At 42.9% G+C, this 25,058-nt stretch overlaps 1 protein-coding gene across 2 annotated transcripts in view; it reads left to right on the top strand.

Annotated features, from left to right (window-relative positions):
• The window catches only part of TTYH1 (tweety family member 1), a 103,710-nt gene that overhangs the window by 18,543 nt on the left and 60,109 nt on the right, over positions 1 to 25,058 (top strand). For both annotated transcript variants that reach the window (XM_081932298.1, XM_081932297.1), the window contains exon 2: positions 12,119 to 12,291. In XM_081932298.1, coding sequence (XP_081788424.1) covers positions 12,119 to 12,291 — 173 coding nt within the window. The remainder of the gene's footprint in view (positions 1 to 12,118; positions 12,292 to 25,058) is intronic.

Raw genomic sequence — 25,058 nt, 5'->3', positions numbered from 1 at the left:
GCTAAGCGAGGCAGTGGTTAAGTAAATCACGACTGATTTTTTTGTTATGGTCGTTAAGTGAGTCACATGAAATTTTACAAGCTTTGCTATGGCTGCTAAGCGGACCAATGCATTTGTTAAGTGAATCCTGCAGTCATGAAGCAAATCTGGCTTCCTTCATTGACTTTGATTGTCGGATGCCGGCTCGGAAGGTCATAAATGGTGATCACATGATGTTGCCACATGCTAGTTGCCAAGCACCTAAATTTTGGCCACGTGACCATGGAGTTGCTGAGACAGTTGTAAGTGTGAGGATTGCTCATAAGTCATTTTTTTCAATGCTGGTGTAATTTTCAAACAGTCACTAAATGAATGGTTGTAAGTTGAGGACTTAAAGGGATGCGGTGGCTCAGTGGCTAAGATGCTGAGCTTGTCGATCAGAAAGGTCGGCAGATTGGCGGTTTAAATTCTTAACGCTGCGTAACGGAATAAGCTCCCGTTACTTGTCCCAGCTTCTGCCAATGTAGCAGTTCGAAAACACGTAAAAATGCAAGTAGAAAAATAGAAACCACTTTTGGTGGGAAGATAACAGCGTTCTGTGCGCCTTCAGCGTTTAACCATGCCAGCCACATGACCACAGAGACATCTTCGGACAGCGCTGGCTCCTTGGCTTTGAAATGGAGATGAGCACTGCCCCCTAGAGTCTGGAATGACTAGCACATATGTGCGAGGAGAACCTTTACCTTTAAGTTGAGGACTAGCTGTATTTGAAATAGATATATTAACATTTTCAACTCAATGTTGGGTAATTCAGTTTTTAAAAATTGAGATTTCCTATCACATAAAATGTGGGCTGCCCTTTTCTAACCTCCTTTTTGGTGACGCTGAACGGAGAGGTCTGAACAAAATACTCTTTTACTTCTTCCATGCCAGAAACCTTTTTTTAAACAGCTCTTTAAAATATCCCAGATATAGCTCTTTATCTGGCAGCTCTTCACAGCTCTCTTTGCACCTTCTGGCTATTGCATGGTTCCTCTGCGCAGATTTCTTAGAACTTTAATTAATACTTCATTGTGGCTCCAGTAAGCAAGGGTCGGATTATCTTTCAATCTCCCACTACTAAGCCCTGTTGCAGGGGGCTGCAGGAGCCCTGGCTACTCCTTGGTGGGAAGCAAGGAGATCCAACTGCCCATCTGCTCTCTCTGCCCCCTCTTTGACGCAGTTCTTGTCTAGCCAATTAAATTTGTACAGTGCCCAGGCTGTCTGCAACACAGCCTCATTCAACGGCATTGTGGATAATTTAAAAGGCTGACTCAATGAGACCTGACATTTATATTCCACATAATGCAGCTGAGTGAGGGGTGACGTGATAACAGTATTGCAATATCTAGGGGCTGCTACAAAGAAGCGGGAGTCAAGCTATTCTCCAAAGCATCTAAAGACAGGACAAGAAGCAACAGGTGGAAACTAATCAAGGAGAAAAGCAAGCTTAGAACTAAGGAGAAATTTCCTGACAGAACAATTAATCAGTGGAAGAGTTTGCCTTCAGAAGTTGTGGATACTCCGACATTGGAAGTTTTTCAGAAAAGATTGAGCAACCATTTGTCTGAGATGGTATAAGGTTTCCTGCCTGAGCAGAGGGTTGACTAGAAGACCTCCATGATCCCTTCCAATTCTGTTATTCTAATTGGTTTACTTAAACCATAATTAATGCAGAATGTTAAGCCATAAATCACAGTTCAGAAATCACACTGGTTGGATTTCAGTTAGAGTGCCAAAAATAGACAAGATCTATTGTCTGTTATGGTATACAGATAGTCCTCTAGTTATGACCAGTTGCTCAATGACTGTTCAAAGTTATCATGGTCTTCCTTGGGTGTACTTATGACTCAGTTCTGACAGCTGCCTTCCCCAGTTACATGACTGCATGTCAAGCACTTGGCAATCAGTGGGCTGCCCTTTGTGATCATTTGCAGTGTCCCATAGTTCTGGTTTTGTGGCAAAACTGGTCCACAGGAAACCACTGGCTTGCTTTAACACTTTTAGTGTTCACTTAACAACCGCAGCATTTGCTTAATAATAGCCGCAAAAAAGGTCATGAAATCAGATCGGTTACATCAGGGGTCCCCAACCCCTACTGGATCGTGGCCTACTCAGAATTGGGCTGAGTGAGTGGCTGGAGTTTGGGTGCGTGCAAGCTCACCACTTGCGTAACCCACTCCCCCCCCCAATCAGACCACCAAGCCACAAACATTGGGGACCGCTGTGTTACATGGTGACTCAATGTATAACTGGAATGAGCAGCCTCCATTGTCAACCAGGCCTACATCCTAGACACCCTTGGTTTTTATAGGATGTTTAAAATATTTATATAGTACTTCCTCTTGAAACTAGCAGCTTCAAGAAACCCCATTATAGTACTGCTTGGGAATGTTGTTGCACTGGCCAGGAAACTTACCCAAACTCATGGGATGGCATAGATATAGGAGGAACCTATGACATCCTGCCAAGCCTAAGAAACAGGTTGGCACCAGGTGAATGTGTCTCATTCCTATTCCCCTGCCAACCTATAATCTACTGTAAAAGCGATCATTTTGCTGCAGATTATCCTTAGTATGCTGATTCCAAAAATCCACATTTAGAACAGGGGCTAATTGTAAGGAGATTGCAGTCCATTGTTAATCACTAGCCAAATTTATGGATTCTATATTATTTGCTGTTTGTTAGGCTGGTTAGAAAGAATGCTGTTTGAGGGGGATCTCGAGAAATCCAGATGGCTTATTTTGCCAGGATGATAATTGATTCATTCATTGAACAGCACCTGCTTTAACCTATCCTCTGATGCTATTTTCCCACCATATAATCCCCCCACCCTACTCCAGACTGCTTTTATGATGTACTATCTCATCTGTTTTATTTAGTGAATCATTTCTCAACCTTGGCACCTTTAAGAAGTGTAGACTTCAACCCTCAGAATTCCCCAGCTTTGCTGGCTGGGGGATTCTGGGAATTGAAGTACACGCATCTTAAAGTTGCCAAGGTTAAGAAACACTGATTTAGCTAATGCTGCTAAGAGAAGTATGTATTGTTGCCACAAAGGAACTTCAAATCAAGGAACTGCATTGTAAAACAAACAGTTCAGTTTGTTGTAAATCTGTTCAAAGAATCATCCAGATGTCCGGAAAATGGTGGGAGGAAGGAATGTCCCCAATTTATGCTTCCCTCAAGGGACAGATAAGCAAAAAAGGTACAAGTTTTTTTTAAAGCTGTCTAGTTTAAATGATCAAGGACTATATTCATCAGGCAGGGCATGCTTATTGTAAGAGAACCAAGTTTTATATGGGATACAAGTTTACATGCTCTTCATAGCTGTGGATGCTTTATTCAGTACAAATCCTCAGATAAGTGCATGGTGTATGCAGTAGATGCTCAAGAGAGAAATTTTAATTTAGAGGAACATTAGCAGAAATTGCCTATAAAAATCTTCCTGCTTAGAAAAGAGTATTCTGTTCTCATAAAGCTTTACAGTTTAACACAGAGACTTGAGATTCCCAGTGGTGACAAAATGTCTCCTTGCTATAGTATGGTAGCATGAAACTGTCACCCAAAGGGATACTGATTCTCGCATCCTTGAACCAAGGGCTACCTCCTTGACATTGGGAGACATGTTTACTTCAAAAGTGGTGGAGATTACTGCTCATTTTGGAAAGAGATACAGATGCTTTGAAGAGCAAAATGGATGCTTGAAGCATCTGAATAACAAGAGTTGGAAGAGACTTTGGTGATCTTCCAATACAACCCCCTGCTCAAGCAGGAAGCCCTGCACCATGGGTCCCCAGCCTCTCAGCCTCAGCCAACTACAGGGCTGGGAGCTGTTTAAAACCACACTATATACCAAAGAAAAATAATGGCCTACAGAAGTTATAGGAACATTGCTACATATTCCAGAGGATCTTTTCTCCTTGAATCTAACTTGCTCCATTCTGTCTTGAGTGAACACAACACCCTTGAAAAAATGGAGACTGCATCACTGACACCCCATTAATAACAAAAGTAGGTTCCTACCATCAAATTAGGATTAGGAGGTATGACTTTTGACTGTGCTTTTTAAGACAATCAAATAAAACTAACTAGTTATATATCAGAAGAATGGTACAGTCAGCTAGGATGGGAATGGGAGAGGCAGATGGTGGAAATAATATGGTGAGCATTATTTGGTTTATTTCTCTTTGGCTCTGGGCCTTTGCCGTGCTTTTCTTATCACAAACACTTCTTAGCAATTTTCCCCCTACCAAGATAGTTCTTTAATATTACTGCACCCCAGTGATGGGATTCAAATAATTTAACAACTGGTTCTCTACCCTAATGATTTCTTCCAACAACCAGTTCAGCAAACTGCTCAGAAAATTAACAACTGGTTCTCCCAAAGTGGTGTGAACTGGCTGAATCCCACCACTGTCCCATCCCATCCCTGAGGCAGCTTAATATTGTCCTTGGTTGTTCTGATATCAATATGGCTGATATATGATCCTTTAATCTCCCCACCACCACCCCGTCCATCAGAACTTATCCTTCCACCCTCCCCTCTCACCATCACCACCACCTTGCCAGAAGTGATTAAACTTCTTGGATAGAAAGTGAAATACCTTCAAGGAAAAAAAAAACAAAGTAAGACCAGTTGCTTTTGGAAAAAAGCGTTTTTGAGACAACCTTGACCTGGATGACTGAGAATCTCCATAGACATTTGTAATTCAAGATGTTTCCCGTCTTGGATTTCCCATCGTTGATTCATCTTCCTTCTCAACTTTTTCATATGTGAAATTCATCTCTCGTAAGGCAAAAGTCTCTACCAGCAGAGGAAATGTGATTCTTCGGGGCCAAAGAAAAAGTAAATATTGCGTGTGATACCAGAAAGGGCACAGAGAGTTGAAGCCAAGATCATGGGAAATAGCAGACGTTTGGAGAAATGCCTCTTGCTCAACTGCCAGGGAGAAGTTGTGAGTAATTCTGGAACTGCACACCACCATCACAGTCTGTGAGTGAGTAGGAGGACGTTTGCGGGAATCATTTCCCTTACTACAGCTAGCAAGGAGTTCAGCGTGCTCATTCTGATATGTAGGTCAGGCCGAGCCTCACAGCTGCAGCTGATCCAATTTGCTGATGATATGTGTATGCAAGAGAGATGGATGAAAGGACAGATAACCCAAAGATTGCTTTCCGTAGCAACCTACTCTACATGTCTCAGCCATGAATTCAAGCTTATCTCCAAGACTTCATTGGATGCCATTCTTCCCAGCGCCAGATTGAAAGGAGCTGTTTCTAACTGCTCCGTACTGAGGTAAAAGCATTCAATACATTCACAGCTTGTTTTTGCCCAATGTGTATGATTTTTCAGGACTACTTGATATTTTTTAAAAAGCACACGGCACCTTGATCTGTTCTTCTCAGGAGTCACCCATTCACCTCCATTTTAACGTAGCTGCTCTCTAAAAAAAATTGCTCCCCTATTAAGCTTAGTTAGTACTGTTATATCTGCAGATATCCAGATTACCATAAATTAGCAGCAAATATTACGGTGTTCAACATCTCTTTGCTGCCATCTAAATATCCTACCTAGCCCTATCATATCCTGGTATTATTAAATGGTTCTCCTTCCAAGAACTTAGAATAACGCAGCTCTTTCTGTCTAATCATCTCATTCCTATGAAAATGAATAGGCTGAAAAATAAAGGCTGACTCAATTTAAGTAATGATTTTTCAGTGATTGCATCTCAAATTTGGAAATGGCTCTTTTTGAGTTTAATTCAGTGCCACTGGTGGGATGAAAGGGAAGTAAAGGCTGGAATTTGTTCATACAAGTTCTTTGTCCTGCTTTTCTTTTTATCAAATAGGCATGTAAAGCAATGATCTAAATTTTTTTTTAGAATAAAACCGTTTTAAAATACAAATGATTGCAACTTTTTAAAAATTGCACACAAATCAACAGGGTTAAAATTTCTAATAAGCTTTGTTCAATACACTACTTTTAGCTATACAATTTGGGATGAACACCCTTGGAATGGTGTGAGAATAGGAATGGATTTCCAGAGAAAAATTGCAGACTATAGGAACCAGGAGCTACTACTCGGGGGACCCTGAGGACACAAATAAGCCTCCAACAACCCTCTAAAAGGATGAAAATGACCAGCTGTCTGCAAGGAATATAAATCCTTCCATTCCCCACTGTCCTGTCAGAGCTGAAGAAGCTTCTTGGATGAGAAGTGAAACGCCTTCAAAGAAAAAACAAGGAAGTCCAGTTGCTCCCCCAACGAAAGAAGACTCTGAGACTTGAGTCTCCTCAAAGTTGCATTTTATTAGAAATGTCATATTGGCACATCTGGGAAAACCCAAATCTGAAAGTTTCCAGGTTTTCCCCACCCAAGTGAAAGTTCATGTCCCTGCCCGGCACCCACATGTCCATCACATGGTCCAATCAGTCATCATCCACAACTGGAGGTACCTCCCAGTCACACCATCGCAGCTGCAGGACAAGGTGTCCTTGACTCTCTGAGAAAAGAATGTTATTTTGACTGAGAATCTCTACAGACTCCTGGTCAATACAGTTGTTTTCAGCTATCCTTTAAAATGAAGCAAAATATGTTCCAAAGAAATCTGTCACTGTGTCAATCAAATCTATCTCACAGAATAGTTGTTAAGGGGAGGTGGGAATGAAGGAGACAGTGGTTTATTCAATGGAATAAAAATCTAATGAATAAACAAAGAAATGCCTGGAAGCACTGAAAGGACTTCATATGGCACATAAAACATGTTTTTAAAAAGGTGAACATGCTGCAGCAGAGTTCCCAGAAAGATAGCTATCTCCCAAATGTTGCAGCATAAGCAATAAAATGTCTGGTGACTTCTTCAGAACTAACAAATTTATTATGATGTAAGTGTTTCTGGCATTCCACTTTATCAGAAGACTCTTCTTTATTAATGTTTCAAGAGAAGGCCTTCCAAAGAAGATCTTAAGTGATGGGCAGGTGCTTGTTAACAAATTCATGCAGGATAATGCTGCCAGAAGCTATTAAGCATGATGGCTACACTTTACATCTAGTGGCAATAGCCACCTCTGAATTCCAGTTGCTGGACAACACAAGAAGACAGTCCTATGGCTCATCTCCTGCTTCAATAGGGGGTTGGACTAGAAGACCTCCAAGATCCCTTCCAGTTCTCATTGACTGACCTACTGAGATTTAGTGCATTTGTTTTGGATCTGGATTCTCATGGAAATATCTAACCTCTGCTATTTTTTTAATTGTAATTTTTGTCTTGTAGAATATAAACCTCTTCTACCTTTGTACGTTGATGTACTCTGTCTAATTTGGCTGTCAAGTGTTTTGCAAGATAGATACGAGGCCGGAATGAAAGATTTTAAAGGGAGAATAGGAAATATCAGACAATGAACAGGGTGTGTTTGAGATGGCATATCTGATTGGCGGATAGAGTCTCAAAAGTGCAAACTCAAATATCACCGTATTTCCAGAGAAATGATCAAACATTACCCAGTCACAAATTGAAAGGACTTGAACATGATATAATTGTCTTCTTCTATCTACTAGACCAGGGGTATCAAACTCAATTTCATTGAGGGACGCATCAGGGTTGCGTTTGACCTTGGGAGCGGTGGGATGGGCGTGGCCAGGGTGGGCGTGGCCACCTTGAGTTGCTCATATCGGACCTGTGGCGCCCCGAGTGCTCTGCCAAGAAAACAGGCACCTTAGCTCCTTTTTTTGTTGCCTCCTGCAACCCTCTGCCAGCTAAAATGGAGCTCGGGAGGACGAAGGGTAGGCGAAGGTTAGTGCACTTTGGATGAATAGCATCTGCAGGAAGAAATGATGGTAAATACCTTTGTGTGAAGTGGTACATCACCTCTGGGTGAAAATGGATGGCTGCTTGTGTGAGCCTTGAATAGCTTCTGGATGAGCTCTTGTGATTGAAAATGTTTTCAGGCTTGAAAGGCTAGTAACAGACTTTTCCATCCCTCCCCTGCCAGCTGCTGTCGGCACAGATTGTAGAGTCTCAGCCCAGGCAAATTGTCAGATTGCCTGTAATCTGTTTGTCAGAGGAGAGGTAAAGAGAGAGAGAGAGAGAGAGAGAGAGAGAGAGCGCATGAAGCAAATAAATACTCTTGCCCAGAACGTATGGCTTCAGGCAATCTCAGACATCAGGACGGCACTTGGGACCTGCTGTATTCCAAGTCAGGACATCAGCTGGAAAAACTGTCGAATAATCCTGGGTGGGAAAGGAGCAGGAAGAAAAACACAGAAAATAAATAAATAAATATTTACAGGTAGTCCTTGGTTTACGGCCACAATTCAGCCCCAAATTTCTGTGGCTAAATGAGACATTGGTTAAGTGAATTTTGCCTCGTTTTATAACCTCTTCTTTTTTTTGGCCACTCTCGTTAAGTGAATGGCTGCAGTTGTTAAGTTAGTAATGCAATTCTTGACAGAATATGATTTCCCCATTGACTTTGCTTGTCAGAAGGTCACACAAGAGAATCACATTAATTAACCGTCATGAGTCAGTTGCCAAGAATTTGGATCACTTGACCATGGGGATGCTGTAATGGTCGTAAGTGTGAAAAACGGTCCTTAGTCATTTTTTTCAGTGCCATTGTAACTTTGAACGGTCACTAGATGAACCGTTGTAAGTTGAGGACTACCTGTATACGGTCTATAGCGGGGGTGTCAAACTCAATTTAATTAAGGGCCACCTCAGGGTTGTGTTTGATCTCGGGGTGGGCTTGGGCAGGGTGGGCATGGCCAGCTCGACGTCACTCCTGTCGGGGGCACCTATGGTGGCCCGAGCGCTCTGGCAGCCAAAACAGGCTCCCAAGCTCTGTTTTCAGCCGCCATAGTCTCCTGCAACCCACTGCCAGGGAAAATGGAGCCCGGGAGCCTGTTTTCGCTGGCAGAAGCACCATGGGCCGGTCCTTCACTGTTTCCAAGGCAGTCCTGTGGACCAGATCTAAGTATCCCGTGCTGGATCCAGCCCCTGGGCCTTGAGTTTGACACCCTTGGTCTATAGGTTTTTGAAGCACCTACTCCAGACATCAAAGATTGAAGAACATGTGCACAGATGCTGTAAACCAATCCAGAACCCTTAAAGTTATAAAGAGAAGGTGGCTTTTGGTATCTGGATAAGTCTCTACAGCCAGGATTAGCAGCTAAACAATGCAGGATTGTTTGTATTCTACTTTAAAATATTCAAGCCTTTGTTTTTCCAAATGCTCAAATTCTGAGTTGAAATAGAAAGCAAGGACACAGTGTGTTTACCAAAAAGGAAGCCTTATTCTGTTTTATTTTGGCTCATCGTCAAGTTAAGTGGAAATGGGACTGAAGCTTTAGACTCCACTAAATTCTGTTGTTTTTATTAGTACTATTATTCTATTGCATCCATTTATGGGGCCTGTGGTCCTTCAGTTTTGCTGAACTCTGGTTTCCAGTATTCCTTATCCTGATCTTACTGGTAGGACTGCTGGCTGCTTCAGCACAATATCTGGTAGGCTACAGGTTTGCTATTGGTGTTAACGAGATGGAAGATCACATAGGAATAAATTCCTGTTGTGTTTTTTTTTTTTGCTGAGGACAATAAAAGAAGGCAGAAAAATGGGCAAATGACATCACATACACAAGTATCATGGCATGAACCAGCAATTTTTAGGGAAAGGGAAAGAAAATTGAAGTTGGATTAATAGAAGAGAATATTTGTAGTTCAGGGTTCAAAATATGGGTCCTTGATGCTCTCTGATCATCTGGTTTGGTAATGTAACATCTGCAAGAAAACCACCAAGCTTATAAATCACCAAGAACCCCCATAGAGGTAGGATTGAGGGACATATATTATTATTGGGACAAATGGCTTGCAGTAGATTGGATATTTTTAAGCTAAACAATAATGACTGGGAACTTTATTAATTGCTCCAAAATCCATAAAGCAATGAAGATTTGCAGGAAGCCATAGTTTTAAACCTATTTGTCAAATATTCCTAAGAAATCTTTTGTGCTTTCTGAAAGATTGGGTCTCAAGCCTGGGTACCGGTATGTATTTTTACAAGTTATCTTTCATTTGGAAATCAAAACTAGACAATGCGAGCAGAATAAGTATACTATAGAATCTGATTTAAATAAGCAATAAAATCCTTAATTGCAGTACAGGTAGTTATCAACTTACAACCTCAATTGAGCCCCAGATTTCTGTTGCTAAGTGAGACAGTCATTAAGTGAGTTTTGCCCGATTTTATGACCTTTCTTGCCACATTTGTTAACCAAATCACTGCAGCTGTTAAATTAGTAAATGGTTGTTAAGTAATTATGGCTTCTCCATTGACTTTGCTTCTCAGAATATTGCAAAACAGGATCATGTGATGCAGAAGTGGTATTCAGCAGGTTCGGATCAGTTCTGGAGAAACGGTAGCGGAAATTTTGAGTAGTTCGGAGAACCGGTAAATACCACCTCTGACTGGCCCCGCCCCCATCTATTCTCTGCCTCCCAAGTCCCAGTTGATTGGGAGGGAATGGGGATTTTACAGTATCCTTACCCTGCCACGCCCACCAAGCCACGCCCACATAACCAGTAGTATAAAGATTTGAATCCTACCACTGAATGTGACCAGGGACTCTGCAACCATCATAAATTTGAGTTAGTGGTCAAGCATCCAAATTTTGATCATATGACCATGAGGATGCTGTGACAGTCGTAAGTGTGAAAAATAATCACAAGCCACTTTTTCAGTGCCATTGTAGCTATGAATAGTCACTAAACGAACAATTGCAACTCAAGGATTACCACTATAAATGCAAAATGAGCTCTCACTTCATTTCTCTGGATTGTAATTTAGAAGTAATTAGAAGCATGGCAAAGGGATATTGGAATATAAACTAGCCTCTGTCCATTCCGTCCTCCCATTTTTCTACTCTAAAAATGAGTTTCAAAAAAGAGGGAAATGCTGGTCCAAACAGTTTCATGGAGGGAATGAAGTAAGAGATAGGAGGGCTAATGGATATGTGAAAAGGAGGCATGCTGGTGGAGGCCACATCAGGAGGGTACCAGGTTTGCAACAGTTTTCCCAGATAAAACTTTCATCGCACAATAGGTCTGTGTAAACCCTTTGGAAGGGGCGCTTCAGAAAGCATAAAAGCTTCTCTTTTTGAAACATTAAAGGCAGCTGCATTTGTCCAAATGCTTTGAAAGCTCCCCACAGCTTTCTCCTTATGCTTCCAGTGGTACATTCATTTCCCAGGATTGGGGGGGGGGGGGGAATGTTGTCTTCTTACTAAAGCTAACCGTGTTTTCTCACTGCTTATCCCATCGTTTATTTTTAACCATATAAAAAACAAATTAAGGAGAAGCTACACAATGACTTTTGAATAGCAATACTGGGCAGCTTTGACCTACAAGAACTCCAGTGCTGTTTCCTCATCGGTGTTTGACAGTGTCTTCTAAAAATCTTTAAATCATTGGCTGTCAATGAGGAGAAAGCTAAAAAAAGCTACAATAGAAAAATGGTCTTAGAGACGGATCCTGCCTACATGCTATCAAACCCATCTCCTTATTCATCACACCTAGAAACGTGACAGAGAAAGAAAGCAGACACGCAGCATTCGAGTTGATGAGAACACGCATGTACAATGTTGCATTTCGCAGATTAATCCCCGATTTACAACAATTCATTTAGTGCCCCTACAAATTTGCAACGGCACTGAAAAAAGTGGCTGTTTTTCACACTTATGACTGTTGCAGAATCCCCATGGCCACGTGATCAAAATTCAGAGACTGACTCATATTTATGGCGGTAGTAGTGTCCCAGGGTCATATGATCACCTTTTGCGACCTTCTGGCAAACAAAATCAAAAGGGGGGGGTCCAGATTCGTATTACTAACTTAACCACCGCAGTGATTCACTTAACGCATCCTGGCAAGACAGGTTGTTAAGCAGGGCAAAATTTAGTTAACAAATGTCTCAGCAACAGAAATGTTGGGTGCTCATTGTGGCCATAAGTCGAGGAGTACCTGTATTTTCTTACACTAACCTATGGACTGAAAACTACTTAGTTTTATTTTTTATTTTTTTAAATCTCTATTCATTCTTTAGGCACTTCTGTTTCTGGCCAGTGTCTCGGGTTTGTGCTTTGCCATCAGTCTAGTTCTTATCTGCGTCTACCTGATCCGTTTTTGCTGCTGCAGTAATGAAGATGAGGAGGAGACGAAGACACAAAGGGTTTGCTGTGTCACCTGGAGCTGTGTGGCTGCGGTTATCATCTGCTGGTAAAGGAAGATCCCCGTTCCCTAATAGCTGTCATTTCTAGGCTAGAAATGTCATTTTCTATGAAATAGGCAAGCAGGCGTTGAAATGAGTTCAGCATTAGCTAAACCGTCTGGTTTAATCCTCAAGACACGTTTGCAATGCCCAACTTGATTCGGCTTTAAAATAATTTCTGACAGATGTAAAGATCTATATAGGTAGTCCTTGATTTACAGCCTTCCGCTTAGTGGCCATTCAAAGGTACAATGGCGCTGAAAAAAGTGACACGACTGTATCACGCTTATGACCTGTTGCGGCATCCCCATGATCACCTGATCAAAATTCAGCCGCTTAGCAACTGGCATGCATTTCGGACCGTTGCAATGTCTGGGGGAAGCCAAATTCACTTAACCGCGTAACAAACTCAACAACCTCACCAACTCACTTCACAACTGCTGCAAAAAAGGTTGTTAAATGGGGCAAAACTCACTTAACAATTGTTACTTAGCATTAGAACTTTTGGATTCAATTGTGGTCGTAAGGCAAGGATTACCTGTATTGCAGTCCTTAGACTCTGGATCAAGTGACTTGAGGAGTTGGTAAGATCCCACCTGGTGGCTACATATCCCTACTCTCTCCAGCATACTTTCACTTTCAGTCTTAAGCCTTATCGCCATGTTCGGATAGAAAGGTCTTATGTTCCATTTCCCGTGTCTAAAACAGCCTTCTTCAAACTAATGGCCTCCAGATGTTTCAGGACTGTACTTCCCATAATTCCTAAATAGCACAAGTAAAGACATATTGGCCAGAGAATTCTTGGAGTTGTATTCCCAGTACATCTAAAGGACATGAATTTAGGGAAGGTTACTCTTAAACAGTGTTTGATTTCAACTCCCAGAATCTCACATACTGGCTGGGGAATTCTGGGAGGTGAAGCCCACCCATCTTCAAGTCACTAAGATGCAAAAAAAGCTCATCTAAGCCAAACAACTGTTTTCCTTGAGGGGAACTGCACATGGAAAATTATAGGCTCATTTCCATAGCTATTATGACAGTTGATTATCTGATGAAATTAATTACTCTGGAAGTGTACATATATTTGTGGTTCTATCTAAGAGTTTCCAGAGGGTGGCATTACAGGTGGGCACTCCAACACCTGGAGATTTTAAAGAAGAGATTGCACAACTGTTTGTCTGAAATGGTATAGGGCAGGGGTGTCCAAACTTGGGAACTTTAAGACTTGTGGACCTCAACTCCCAGAATTCCCCAGCCAGCATGGCTGGCTGGGGAATTCTGGGAGTTGAAATCCACAAGTCTTAAAGTTCCCAAGTTTGGACACCCCTGGTATAGGGTCTCCTGCTTGAGCAAGGGGTTGGATTAGAAGACCTCCAAGGTCCCTTCAAACTCTGATATTCTGTTACAGGTAGTCCTCGACTTATAATTGCCGTTGGGAACAGAATTTCCATTGCTAAGCAAGGCAGTTGTTAAGTGAGCTGCACTTGGTTTTATGATCTTTTTTTGCAATGGTTGTTAACCAAATCACTGTTGAGTGAATCACACGGTCATTAATTAAATCCACTGATTTTGTTTGTCAGAAGCCAGATGGGAAGGTTGCAAGTGACAATTACATGGCATTAAGGCCTTTGCAATTATTGGGCAATTGCCAAGTGCCCAAATTTTGATCATGTGACCCTGGAGATGCTGCACTGGTTGTGTGAAGACTACTTGTAAGTCAGTGACATTGTAATTTCAAACAGTCACTAAACGAATGGTTGTTAGTCATGGACTACTGGTACTACTAAGAGTGATCAAAGATACCATTTCTCCATCCAAAATTATCTAATTTTTAAGTAATCTCTGAATCCCAGACAGTCATTAAGGATAATGATAAAAGAAAAGGGGAACTATGGTCTAAAACAGCGATGGCGAACCTTTTTTGGCTCACGTGCCACAAGTGGGGGGAGCGCAGGGGGGTCGTGTGCGGGCGTGCCGCACCCATAATGCAATGCGTGACACCCCCCACTGCGCATGCGTGCTCAACACGTCCGTCTCCCCCCATTTTTACATGCTTTTTTCGCGCTCCCCAGGTTCCAGAGGCTTTATAGGAGCCTGGGGAGGGTGAAAAGAGCCTCCCCCGCCCCCCTGGAGGCCCTCTGGAGGCTTCAGGGACTGTCCGGAGGCTTCCCTGAAGCCTTCGGAGTGCTCAAAAAGATCCTCCTAGCAAACCGGAAGTGACTTCCGGTTTGCTCGGAGGGTGGTTTTAAGCGCTCCGAAGACGTCAGAGAAGCCTCCGGACGGTCCCTGAAGCCTTCGGAACGCTTAAAACCACCCTCCGAGCAAACCGGAAGTGACTTCCGGTTTGCTTGGAAGGTCGTTTTAAGCGCTCCGAAGGCGTCAGGGAAGCCTCCGGACGGTCCCTGAAGCCTCCGGAGGCCCTCTGGGAGGGCGGGGGAAGCTCTTTTCGCCCTCCCCAGGCTTCTATAAAGCCTCTGAAGCCTGGGGAGGGCGAAAAATGGCTTTTAAAAAGGTGAACTGAGCTGGCCAGCGCGCGCATGTGCGCTGGCCAGCTAACAAGGCAGCGCCTTGCGTGCCCTGACAAATGGCTCCGCGTGCCACCTGTGGCACGTGTGCCATAGGTTCGCCATCACTGGTCTAAAACATTGACAAGTAATAGATTGGGGATCAGCCAGTTGGCAGCATCAGGTCAATTTTGCTTAGGCTCAGATCCAGTTAGTATTTGAATGGGAGTTCTCCAGAGAATCCCAGGGCTTTGGTGTAGACTGGAAAATGGAAAAGGCTTATTGGAAAAAGGCAGTGACACCATTTCCATACTGCTGCCAAGACAGCTAGATGGGAACGGCCATGAAGTCACCAGCAGCTGAGCTCAACTGAAAAAGAAGTCTTGACTTTAGATGAAGGAAGGACACACTAATCCTTTGCCAAGGTAATGGTTTCACAAATAAGGGTCACCCACAAGACAATGCTCCTCAGCGCATGCATAAATCTACCACACTCAGCCAAGCTCAGCTTCTTGGATTCTAGCATCCTTTACAAGCCAGTCATGCGTAACAAGATTTTCTTTTGGTTTATAAAGCAACGGCTCAATCACATTGGTTCAGTCAATAGGGCAAGATTAAATTCCTGGTTAATTTAGCAGCGCAGGCTAGAAGAAACTAAATAAGGTGCACGTATCAATTGGCAGCTAAGTCGCAATAAAAGTGGCTTCCGTGGGAATTCTACGATTCCTTCTCTAAGAGAAAAGCTACAAAGCCCAGTTCCTCAATATCCACCCCCTCCAGACATCTACTGTCTAGAATATTATTCGTTTCTCTGTTTCTTTCAAGCCTCTGGTGGTTCTCTCCCATCTCTCATTCATCTCCCATCATCTCCCCCCTCCCCCCTTCCCCCCCCCCCGAAATAAAGCCACAATGAACCTCTTGTTCCATTCAGAATAAGAAATTGTGTCCCATTCTCTCTATTCCATCACATCCTCACCAGGCCCCTTTGTGTACTTATTATTCCAGGTCTTGCACTCTCTCCAAACCAGCCCCCAATTTCACTTGTTTCTACTACTGTCCCCCTTCAGCTTCCCTCCCTCCCCCACTCTACCCCTCTCCTACACTCACACATACACTGTGGGGGGGGGGGAGCTTAGCTGTGCTATAAGGCAAAGGTTTGAAATCCTCATCTGTATTCCATCATTTCTACATCAAAAATCTGCCCTTCAGAGCTCGAAAGGTAAAAGGAAGGAGTCTGCCATATTGGCAGAGGTTGTAGATCTGTAACAGGTAGGTCGGAGTCAGACATGACATTCCTGGAATAGTAGAACAGCAAAGGAAGAATTCTCTTCTTGCTGCACTTGAATTCGGTTATCTGGCTGAGCTGTCGTTTTTTCTTTCTTATCATGCCCTGTTCCACCTTTGCAACTCTGTAGATCTGGATGTCCTCAGGTGGGACCAGGAGAGACAGGAGATTAAACATGTATCAGGATGCTTAACTTACACATCTGTGCCAGGCCCTAGGATGAAAAGTCCCAAAGACAGGATTTGCGCCTTCACAACATCCTTCTGCTGCCCCTGTCAGTTTTGCTCCGTCATAGCTGGCTACAGATAGCGTCGTCTTTATAAAACTCACCGTGCTTTTTTTAAAAAAAATAATAATCAGCGAATGCTTAGAGTGAATAACGATACCTGTAAATCAGTGGTGGGATTCAGCCAGTTCGTACCATTTCGGGAGAATCGGTTGTTAGTTTTCTGAGCAGTTTGGTGAACTGGTTGTTGGAAGAAATAATTAGGGCAGAGAACCGGTTGTTAAATTATTTGAATCCCACCACTCCTGTAAATGCATCCCTCTTTTAAAGAATGAAAGGTATACCGCGTACACAAACACACACACACACACACACACACACACACACGGCCAACCATCAAAACTGATGACAGAACTGACATCCTGCATGTATTTTTTGTCAATTTCGACGTGAATGAAACTGAAAGGAAGGACTCATCTTGGGGTGGGGGAGAGATCTGTTACAATTCCTGTGTTAAGACTTTGTTTGTTCTTACATAAAGGAAAATCGTGTAAAAGTTCCTCCTTTTCCCCCTTCACTCTGCCATTCATTCCCTCGGCAGAGTTTTCCTAAGGAGAGCCTGCTAGTAAAAGGAGGTCATAACAGCTTCGCTTCTGAGAAGCTGCCGGATGTCTTAACAGAATGTTTAAGCTCCAAATAGAGCGTGTTGTACTTACTACAAAATAGTAACAACGCAAAACACATTAGCTGAACAGACATTAGTGGGCAGAAGGGAAGCAGCATGGTGTTAGTTTTATAGCCAACTTGTAATATTTTTATATGCTTTCAGACTAGAAGTCAAGATTTTTCCATCTCCCACACACACACACACACACACACACACACACTCACTCACTCCTTCAGGCTTCAAGAGATTGCTGAAATTAGCAAAATAAGCAATATTAAAGCATATCCTGATCATCTGTACACAGAGGACATGCATATGAGCAGAGGTGGGCTTCAAAAATTTCAGCAACGGGTTCTCTGCCTGGTTGCTGGGTGGGCGTGGCCATGGTGGGCATGGCCTAGTCGGCCTCCTGCACCACGGCGGGGGTGGTGCACCTTCTCCAGGCTCCAGAGGCTTTCCTCGAGCCTCTGGGCCAGTGGTGGGTTTCCGCTCCCGTTCCAACCGGTACGGTTGGAAAGGACCTGGCATCATGCACATGGACACTCGCAGTGCGCACACATAAGCACCCAGCGCGCCCTTGCATCGTACTTGCCTGCGACGCTTCCGCAAGCCTCCGTGACGCTTCAGGTGCTTGACGGAGTGTCACGCATGCTCCATATGCGCCATGCACATGCGCAGAAGCGCCAAAGGCTTAAAGGACAGGTAAGAAGCTGGGGTGGGCGGGCGGGCCCTCCAGAGCACCGTACCGGAACGGTACCCGGTGCTCCAGGCAGGCTCTGGTACGCCTGTACCGGGGTGTACCGCCTGCAACCCACCACTGCTCTGGGCCCTCCGGAGGCCAGAAAGGAACCCGTTTCCAGCCTTCCGGAACTTCTGGGAAGCCCATTTTTCCCCCTCCCCAAGCCTCCACGTGGGCCCTGCACTTACCTCTCATCCAAAACAGGCAGCGTTGAGACTCCTGGGAGGGGCAGGATAAGGTGGGGGGGGTGAGGTGGGAGGGGCCAGCCAGGAGTGGGATTTGGAGGTTCTCCGAACCAGCCATAATGTTAGCTACGGGTTCTCCCAAAACTTGGCGAACCCGTAGCAGCCCACCCCTGGATATGAGAAAATGAAGTGGAATGCTAGAAGCAGTATGTAGTACAACTAGTCCTTGGCTTGCAAAGATTTCTTTAGTGGCAGTTTGAAAATACAGTGGCGCTGAAGAAAGGTGAACTACAACCAGGTCCTTGCATTTATGAACCATTGTAGCATCCCCACGGTCACATGATCTAAATTCAAATATTTGGCAACCAGCATGGATTTAGGATGAATGCAGAATCTCAGGATCATATGATTGTCATTTGCAACTTTCCTAGCCAGCTTCCAGCAAGCAAAGACAATGTGGAAAGCCAGATTCACTTAACAGCTGCAGTTCACTTAATAACTGCAGTGATTCACTTATCAAGTGTGACAAAAAGGTCATAAAATCAGGCACGACTCACTTAACAACTGTCTAGCTTTGTAATGGAAATTCTAACCCAATTTGGGGTTGTAAATCAAGGACTACCTTTTAGGGCCTAATTCTGATACAGCCAAATAAATTGAAGTTAATCTGCCTATTGATAGCCAAAATTCAGTGTTGAATTACAGGCAGTGGAGGGCGCTACCCCAGAATTTCTCAACCTTGGCACCTTTAAAAAGTGTGGACTACAACTCCCAGAATTCCCCAGCCAGCATACTACAGCATATGTCTTTTCTCTGACACCTATAAATCTGTTTTGAGGAACTTTTTGATTGAGCCACATGTAGCACTTAACCATATCTGAATTGTTTGCATTTGGTTAAGTGTGTAACATGAAAACCAATTTTAGTTTGTTCAATAAATTGGAATGTGTGAATAGAATCCTCACTCCTAGCCTTTCCTTCCTAAGTTATGCTTAATGAAGCAACTCTCTTCCCAAAACCATAAAAAAGGAACATTTGCATATATCAAAGAATATGTGAGTCTGCGTTCTTAGATTACAGCCTTGTTGATTGTACGGGTAGACCTCAATTTACGACCATAGTTGAACCCAAAATTTCTGTTGCTAAGTGAAACATTTGTTAAGTGAATTTTGCCCCATTTTATGACTTTTCTTGCCACAGTTGTTAAATCAATCACTGCAGTTTTTAAGTCAGTAACACAGTTGTTAAGTAAATCCTGCTTCCCCATTGATTTTGCTTCTCACATAAGGGGATCACATGACCACCACCACCCCCGGGACACTGCAATGGTCATAAATATGAGTCAGTTGCCGAAGCATATGAATTTTTGCATCATGTGACCATGGGGATGCTGCAATAGTTGTAAATGTGAAAAACGGTCATAAGTTACCTTTTTTCCAGTGATGTTGTAATTTTGAACGGTCATTAAATGAATTGTTGTAAGATGAGGGCTACCTGTAATTTTTTTCATTTCCAACATGTCAACCTTCCCAACAGATCTATTAGAAATTCCCCATGTTAGAAATTCTGGAAATTATACTTCCATTACATGTTAAAGTCCAAAGGTTGAGAGAGGGTACTAAATAAGGGATTTTTAAAATTTAAAAAAAAAAGGGGGGGGGGGTTCTAAAGATAATAGAAATCATCAAAATGTGCCTAAAATCTCTGGAAATCTCACTTAGAAATAAGCATCAAATGTTTGGTAATACAGACAAGCTATCAATTATGCACCTGTTATGTGATTTATATGGCTGCCCATTGCACCTTTGTGAATCTGAGTGTCCACTTAAAGAAAGAAAAATGATCCAGAACTAATTAGACCTTGCCAATTAAGCAAAAGGAAGGCTAAAACCACTGAAGATCCTTGAATCTACATTTTTCAAATCATTCATTGCCACCAGCGTCTTCCTCCTTTTCCCTTTGCAAAATTTTGGAAACCGGCTCAACATATAAGACAACCAAACCAAATGGTCCGAGATGGAAAACATATTTGGTCTGGTGGGAGCAACTTTTGTTCAGAACATCCCTTGGGCGATTATATGAGTCTTCCTTCCCCGATCTGGGACTCTTTAAGAAGCGTGGGACATTACATCCTGTAACAGCCAACAACAAGCTGCGGGAGGCAGAACCCTGCATAGTTGGGAGGGTACAAGCTGACAACGATTGTGTGATACCACAATACTTGCCTCAATCGTTTGGCCCAAATTGGTTCAGCAGGAAAACTTGGCAAGCAATCTCCCTGCATCTCCCTCAGAGAACTCTGAGTGTGTTGTGTGTGTGTGTGTGTGTGTGTGTGTGTGTGTGAGAGAGAGAGAGAGAGAGAGACAGAGACAGAGACAGAGACAGAGAGAAAGAGAGAGGGGGAAGGATTGAACTAACCCCCATCACCAAATCTACCATCTTTTCCAATTCTTCTCCATCTCTGGAGGGAAAACTGTGAGGGAGTTTTGTTAAACCCCCCCACCCCCATTTTTTAAACAGAAAAAAAAAGTCTAGCTTCTGTCTTTCCCCCTCAACACCCCATCCCTGTCCTGATTTGACAAGGGTCGTATTGGGGTCCATTCCCAGCCGCTTTGGGAACAAGCCCAGCAACCATAAAAATAAGGCAGCCATTCATGAGGAGGCTGGGCCCATTCATGGCCGGAACAATGGTGCCTCTGTCTACTTCCTTGGTCCCAGTTGGGGTAGGCTAAGGGTGGATGGGGACAGATTGCTCAAAGACATTCTGCCCCACCACACAATCCTTCCAAATCCTTCCCACAGTAAAGAGCCTTGACAATGGAGGCAGGATCGGCCCATAGAGCGGAGAACAAAAGCTGTTGCTAGGGGCGTCCCAACAGCCGGCTTCAGCCTTATGGACCAGGCCTTTTACATACAGTCTGCCCCCGTTTATGCTAATCGCTCTTTGTTACCTTCACCTTACCAGTAAGGCTGTTCACTAGTCACTCTCATGAATGGCAGCCTGTGATCCTGGTTCAAGGCCGGGTGAGCCGAGGGTATTTACTACTGGCGGCCTAATAACAGGAGAGGGCCTAAGTTCTGCAAGAGATGGGTGAAGGGAAGGATTTGGGCCACTATTTTCCATCACAATGGGAGAAGCCACAACATTAAAAAGAGAAATACCTCCCCCCACCCCCCTCTTTCTTTCTTTCTTTCTTTCTCAGGGAAGATTAAGAGTTTTGAATGGTTTGAATGATCCACATGAATCTATGCTAGTTTGCTTGCAATTTATGAACCACACTTAATAGTTGGGCATTATGTGTGACTCTGTCTACAGGTAGTTCTCGATTTATGACTACACTTGAGCCCAAAATTTATGTTGCTAAATGAAAGTGAGTTTTGCCCCATTTTACGAACTTTCTTGCCGCAGTTATTAAATGAATCACTGCAGTTGTTAAGTTAGTAATACGGTTAAGTGAATCCAGCTTCTCCATTTGACTTTGCTTGTCAGAAGATCACAAAAGCTGATCACAAGACACTGCGACAACTGCAACTGTCATAAATATGAATCAGTTGCCAAGCATCTGAATTTTGATCACACAGCCATGGGGATGCTGCAACAGTCATAAGTGTGAAAAAACGGTCACACTTTTCAGTGCCCTTGTAACTTTGAACAGTCACTAAATGAACTGTTGCAAGTCGAGGACTACCTGTATTGTGATTTGAATAACAAACATTGGTGGTATTCAGCCGGTTCGGACCAGTTCGGGCAAACCGGTAGTGGCGACCTGCGGGTGGGCCCCCCACCCCGGCTCTATGCTGCCCTATTTAGCCACATTTCCTAAGCTGCATGCATGCGTGCAAGCCATGTGCGCAAGCAAAGCACATGCGCAGAAGGCCACGCACATGTACGGAAGGCACACATGCTCATAAAGTAAGTGTGCATACACGTGCACTCACAGTTTCGGTGCGCTGGGAACTGGTGATAAAATTTTGTGAAGCCCACCTCTGATAACAAATCATGGTTATAAAAGAAGTCTTAGCTTAGAGTTATGAGTAATCCTAAAAGGGATGCTTCCTTAGCCATTTAGAAATTGCATGCTGGAAAAATTCAAAAATAAGATGTAGTGTCACAACAAGCCATTAGATGAGAGAGGAGAGGAATTCTTATCCCAAGTGGTGGGTTTTTTTTTAAAGAAATATGAACAGCCCTGAAACTAGGAAACCATGGAGTTATTTAAAGTAATCCTAATCTTTGAATACTTCTTCTTTTTAGTTCTTTTTCCACAACCATTTCTTCCCCAGCAGCTGTTTTTTTCCACTACTGTAGAAAAAAGAAATAACAGATGGGGGAAGGGTTAGAAAACTGAAAGCAAGAGATAGAGAAGAAAAGACCCCTTCATATTCCTCTATTTAAACTAAGACTTTTCCGTTGCTGCTTCTCATTGGAGGCTGTTGAATTGGGTTATTTCCCCTCCTGAGTTTATTTCAGAATCTGATTGTCTTGAACAGGAGAACAAGCTTGAGGTTGTCATGAGTTCAGAGGTGAGGTTAGGGCATTCTGCCTGTAGAACCGAGTGGGTAGAAATATCAGCTAAATATTTCATCCTAAAACAATTCATATCCTTGGTTTTCTTCTTGCTCTTTTAAAATAAATGGAATTTATTTTAAGACATTAGCTTAGCTGTACAGTCCAAATTTAATAAATGGGTTAGCTATGGCATAGATATAGGGAGCATTTAAGCAGGAGCAGAAGATCCAGACTTTTATGGATGTGGCAGTTCATGAAATACCCTGTTTCCTCGAAAATAAGACCTCCCCAGATAATAAGCCCCATTGAGCTTTTGAGCACATATGCTAAAAATAAGCCCGCCCACGAAAATATTGCAAGACAGTAGCAGCCATGAGGTGACCACACTCGCCGCTTTCCGCACCACAAAAATAATAAGACCTCTGCAAAAATAAGGCCAAGTGCTTATTTTTTTTTTGGGGGGGGGGGGTGTCAAAAGAAAATAAAACACTGTCTTATTTTGGGGAAAATATGGTATATTTTCACAGTCTAATTCCCCCAAATGTATTTAGCTACAACAATATTCATTCTTCAATTCAGGTAGTCCTCGATTTACCTAAACAGTTTGTTTAGTGACCATTCTAAATTACAATGGCATGAAAAAAATGACTTATGACCGTTTTTCACACTTACAACTGTTGCAGCATCCTGCGGTCACGTGATCAAAATTAAGATGCTTTGCAACTTAATGTCATATTTATGACAGTAGCAGTGTCCCAGGGTCATGCCTTTTGTGACTTTCTGACAATCACAGTCAATGGGGATGCTAAATTCACTTAACAATCATATTACTAACTTAACAAGTGTAGTGATTCAGTTAACAACCATGTCAAGAAAGGCTGTAAAATGGGACAAAACCCACTTAACAAACCTTATCGCTTAGCAATAGAAATTTTGGGCTCAGTTGTGCTCGTAAGTTAAGGACTACCTGTATTCAATCTTCAAAGGCAGCTGGTTTATGGGATGGGACATTGGAAGTTGCATACCAAGTGTCTGGAGCAGTGTTTCTCAAACTTGGCGACTTTAAGTCCTGTGGACTTCAACTCCCAGAATCCCCCAGCCAGCATAGCTGGCTGGGGAATTCTGGGAGTTGAAGTCCACAGGACTTAAAGTCACCAAGTTTGAGAAACACTGGTCTGGAGCTTACCAGGTTAAAGTCTATGGAGATTCTCAGTCATCCAGGTCATGGTTGTCCGAAAGGTGCTTTTTTCAAGAGGCAACTGGACTTTCTGGGTTTTCTTTGAAGACGTTTAGCTTCTCATGCAAGAAGCTTCTTCAGTTCTGACAGGTCTGACTCTGATTCCCCACCATCCAGTCAAAGCTGAAGAAGCTTCTTGGATGAAACGTCTTCAAAGAAAAACCAGAAAGTCCAGAAAGTGCAACCGTAATAAGTACATGCCAGTTTCCAAGTGTTCGAATTTTGACCATGTAATCATGGGGATGTTACATCAGTCATAAGTGTGAAAAACGGTCATAGGTCATTTTGTGACTTTGAAGGTGACTAAACAAACTGTTTTAAGTCAAGGACTACCTGTGTATTATTAAACACCAAGGTGAAATTAATCCTCCATTGGTATCTTCTTGATGTGATTCACTTTCCATTAGAACTCAATGTCCAAGTTGGTCCTGGAAGAGCTCAAAGGAACTAGGTTACATCAGTGCTAAAAGCCAATCTGTTCTGAATGAAACATAAAGTGCTACTTTATCACCTTCAAAGACCTATAGGACTTCCAAACTCTTTTAAGACTTGAGAAAATCTGAGATTTGCCTATCGTTGCCAGATCCTTATTTTATGACTAGACAGAGTCCAGCTTTCTCTATAGATGCCCTCTTTGAAATGCTTATCCTGCTGAGATGGGACTCCCAATTAAATATCCTGAAACCACCTGTTTTTAAGCAGGCTTTTAAAATAGTTGATTTTATTGGCTAATTTCAGTTGTTTTAAATTGTTGCTTTAAATCATTTTTAATATTTCCAGAGTTAAGTTTTTTTCTAAACTGCTGAGAAACCATAGTGGTTGGCAATATGATAAGCTGTATAAACAATACAATAATCAGCAGGCAGACAGCACGACACAGTAGGCAAAGGGATAATTGGCTAATTAGTTATTTTAAGGTTCATTGTATTATATGAACTGGTAATTGGGTCAGTTTAATAAAGCATAAGACAGGTTAACCATGGGTATATAATAAATAATAATAATAAAATTTATTTCTTAGCCGCACCCTCTCCCAAAGGACTCGGGGCGGCGTACAATAAAAAACACATAAAATACAATATGGACAATACACACACAAAATAAACGAATACGTGTACATGGAGGAGGTAGGCAGATGAATAAAGACAATTAAAAACACAATTTAAAATCCCCTAATAAAATTCCAAAAACCACAAAATTAAAAAACCCGTCAGGAGCAGTGTGAACGAACTATGGTTGAGCCAGGCCAGCTACTTGGAATAGGTGGGTCTTGAGCTTTATCCGGAAGGCGCGGAGGTCAGAGGTGGTCCTAATATCCGGGGGAAGGTCATTCCACAGGGCTGGGCCCGCTACAGAGAAGGCTCTGCTCCTAGACGCCGCCCCCCGACATTGTCTGGTGGACGGCACCTGGAGGAGTCCCTC

Source organism: Natrix helvetica (genome assembly GCF_964273705.1).
Source record: "Natrix helvetica genome assembly, chromosome: Z".
Classification (NCBI taxonomy): domain Eukaryota; kingdom Metazoa; phylum Chordata; class Lepidosauria; order Squamata; family Natricidae; genus Natrix; species Natrix helvetica.
The sequence above is the reverse complement of the archived record's forward strand: the minus strand, read 5'-3'. Positions and strand labels throughout refer to the sequence as shown.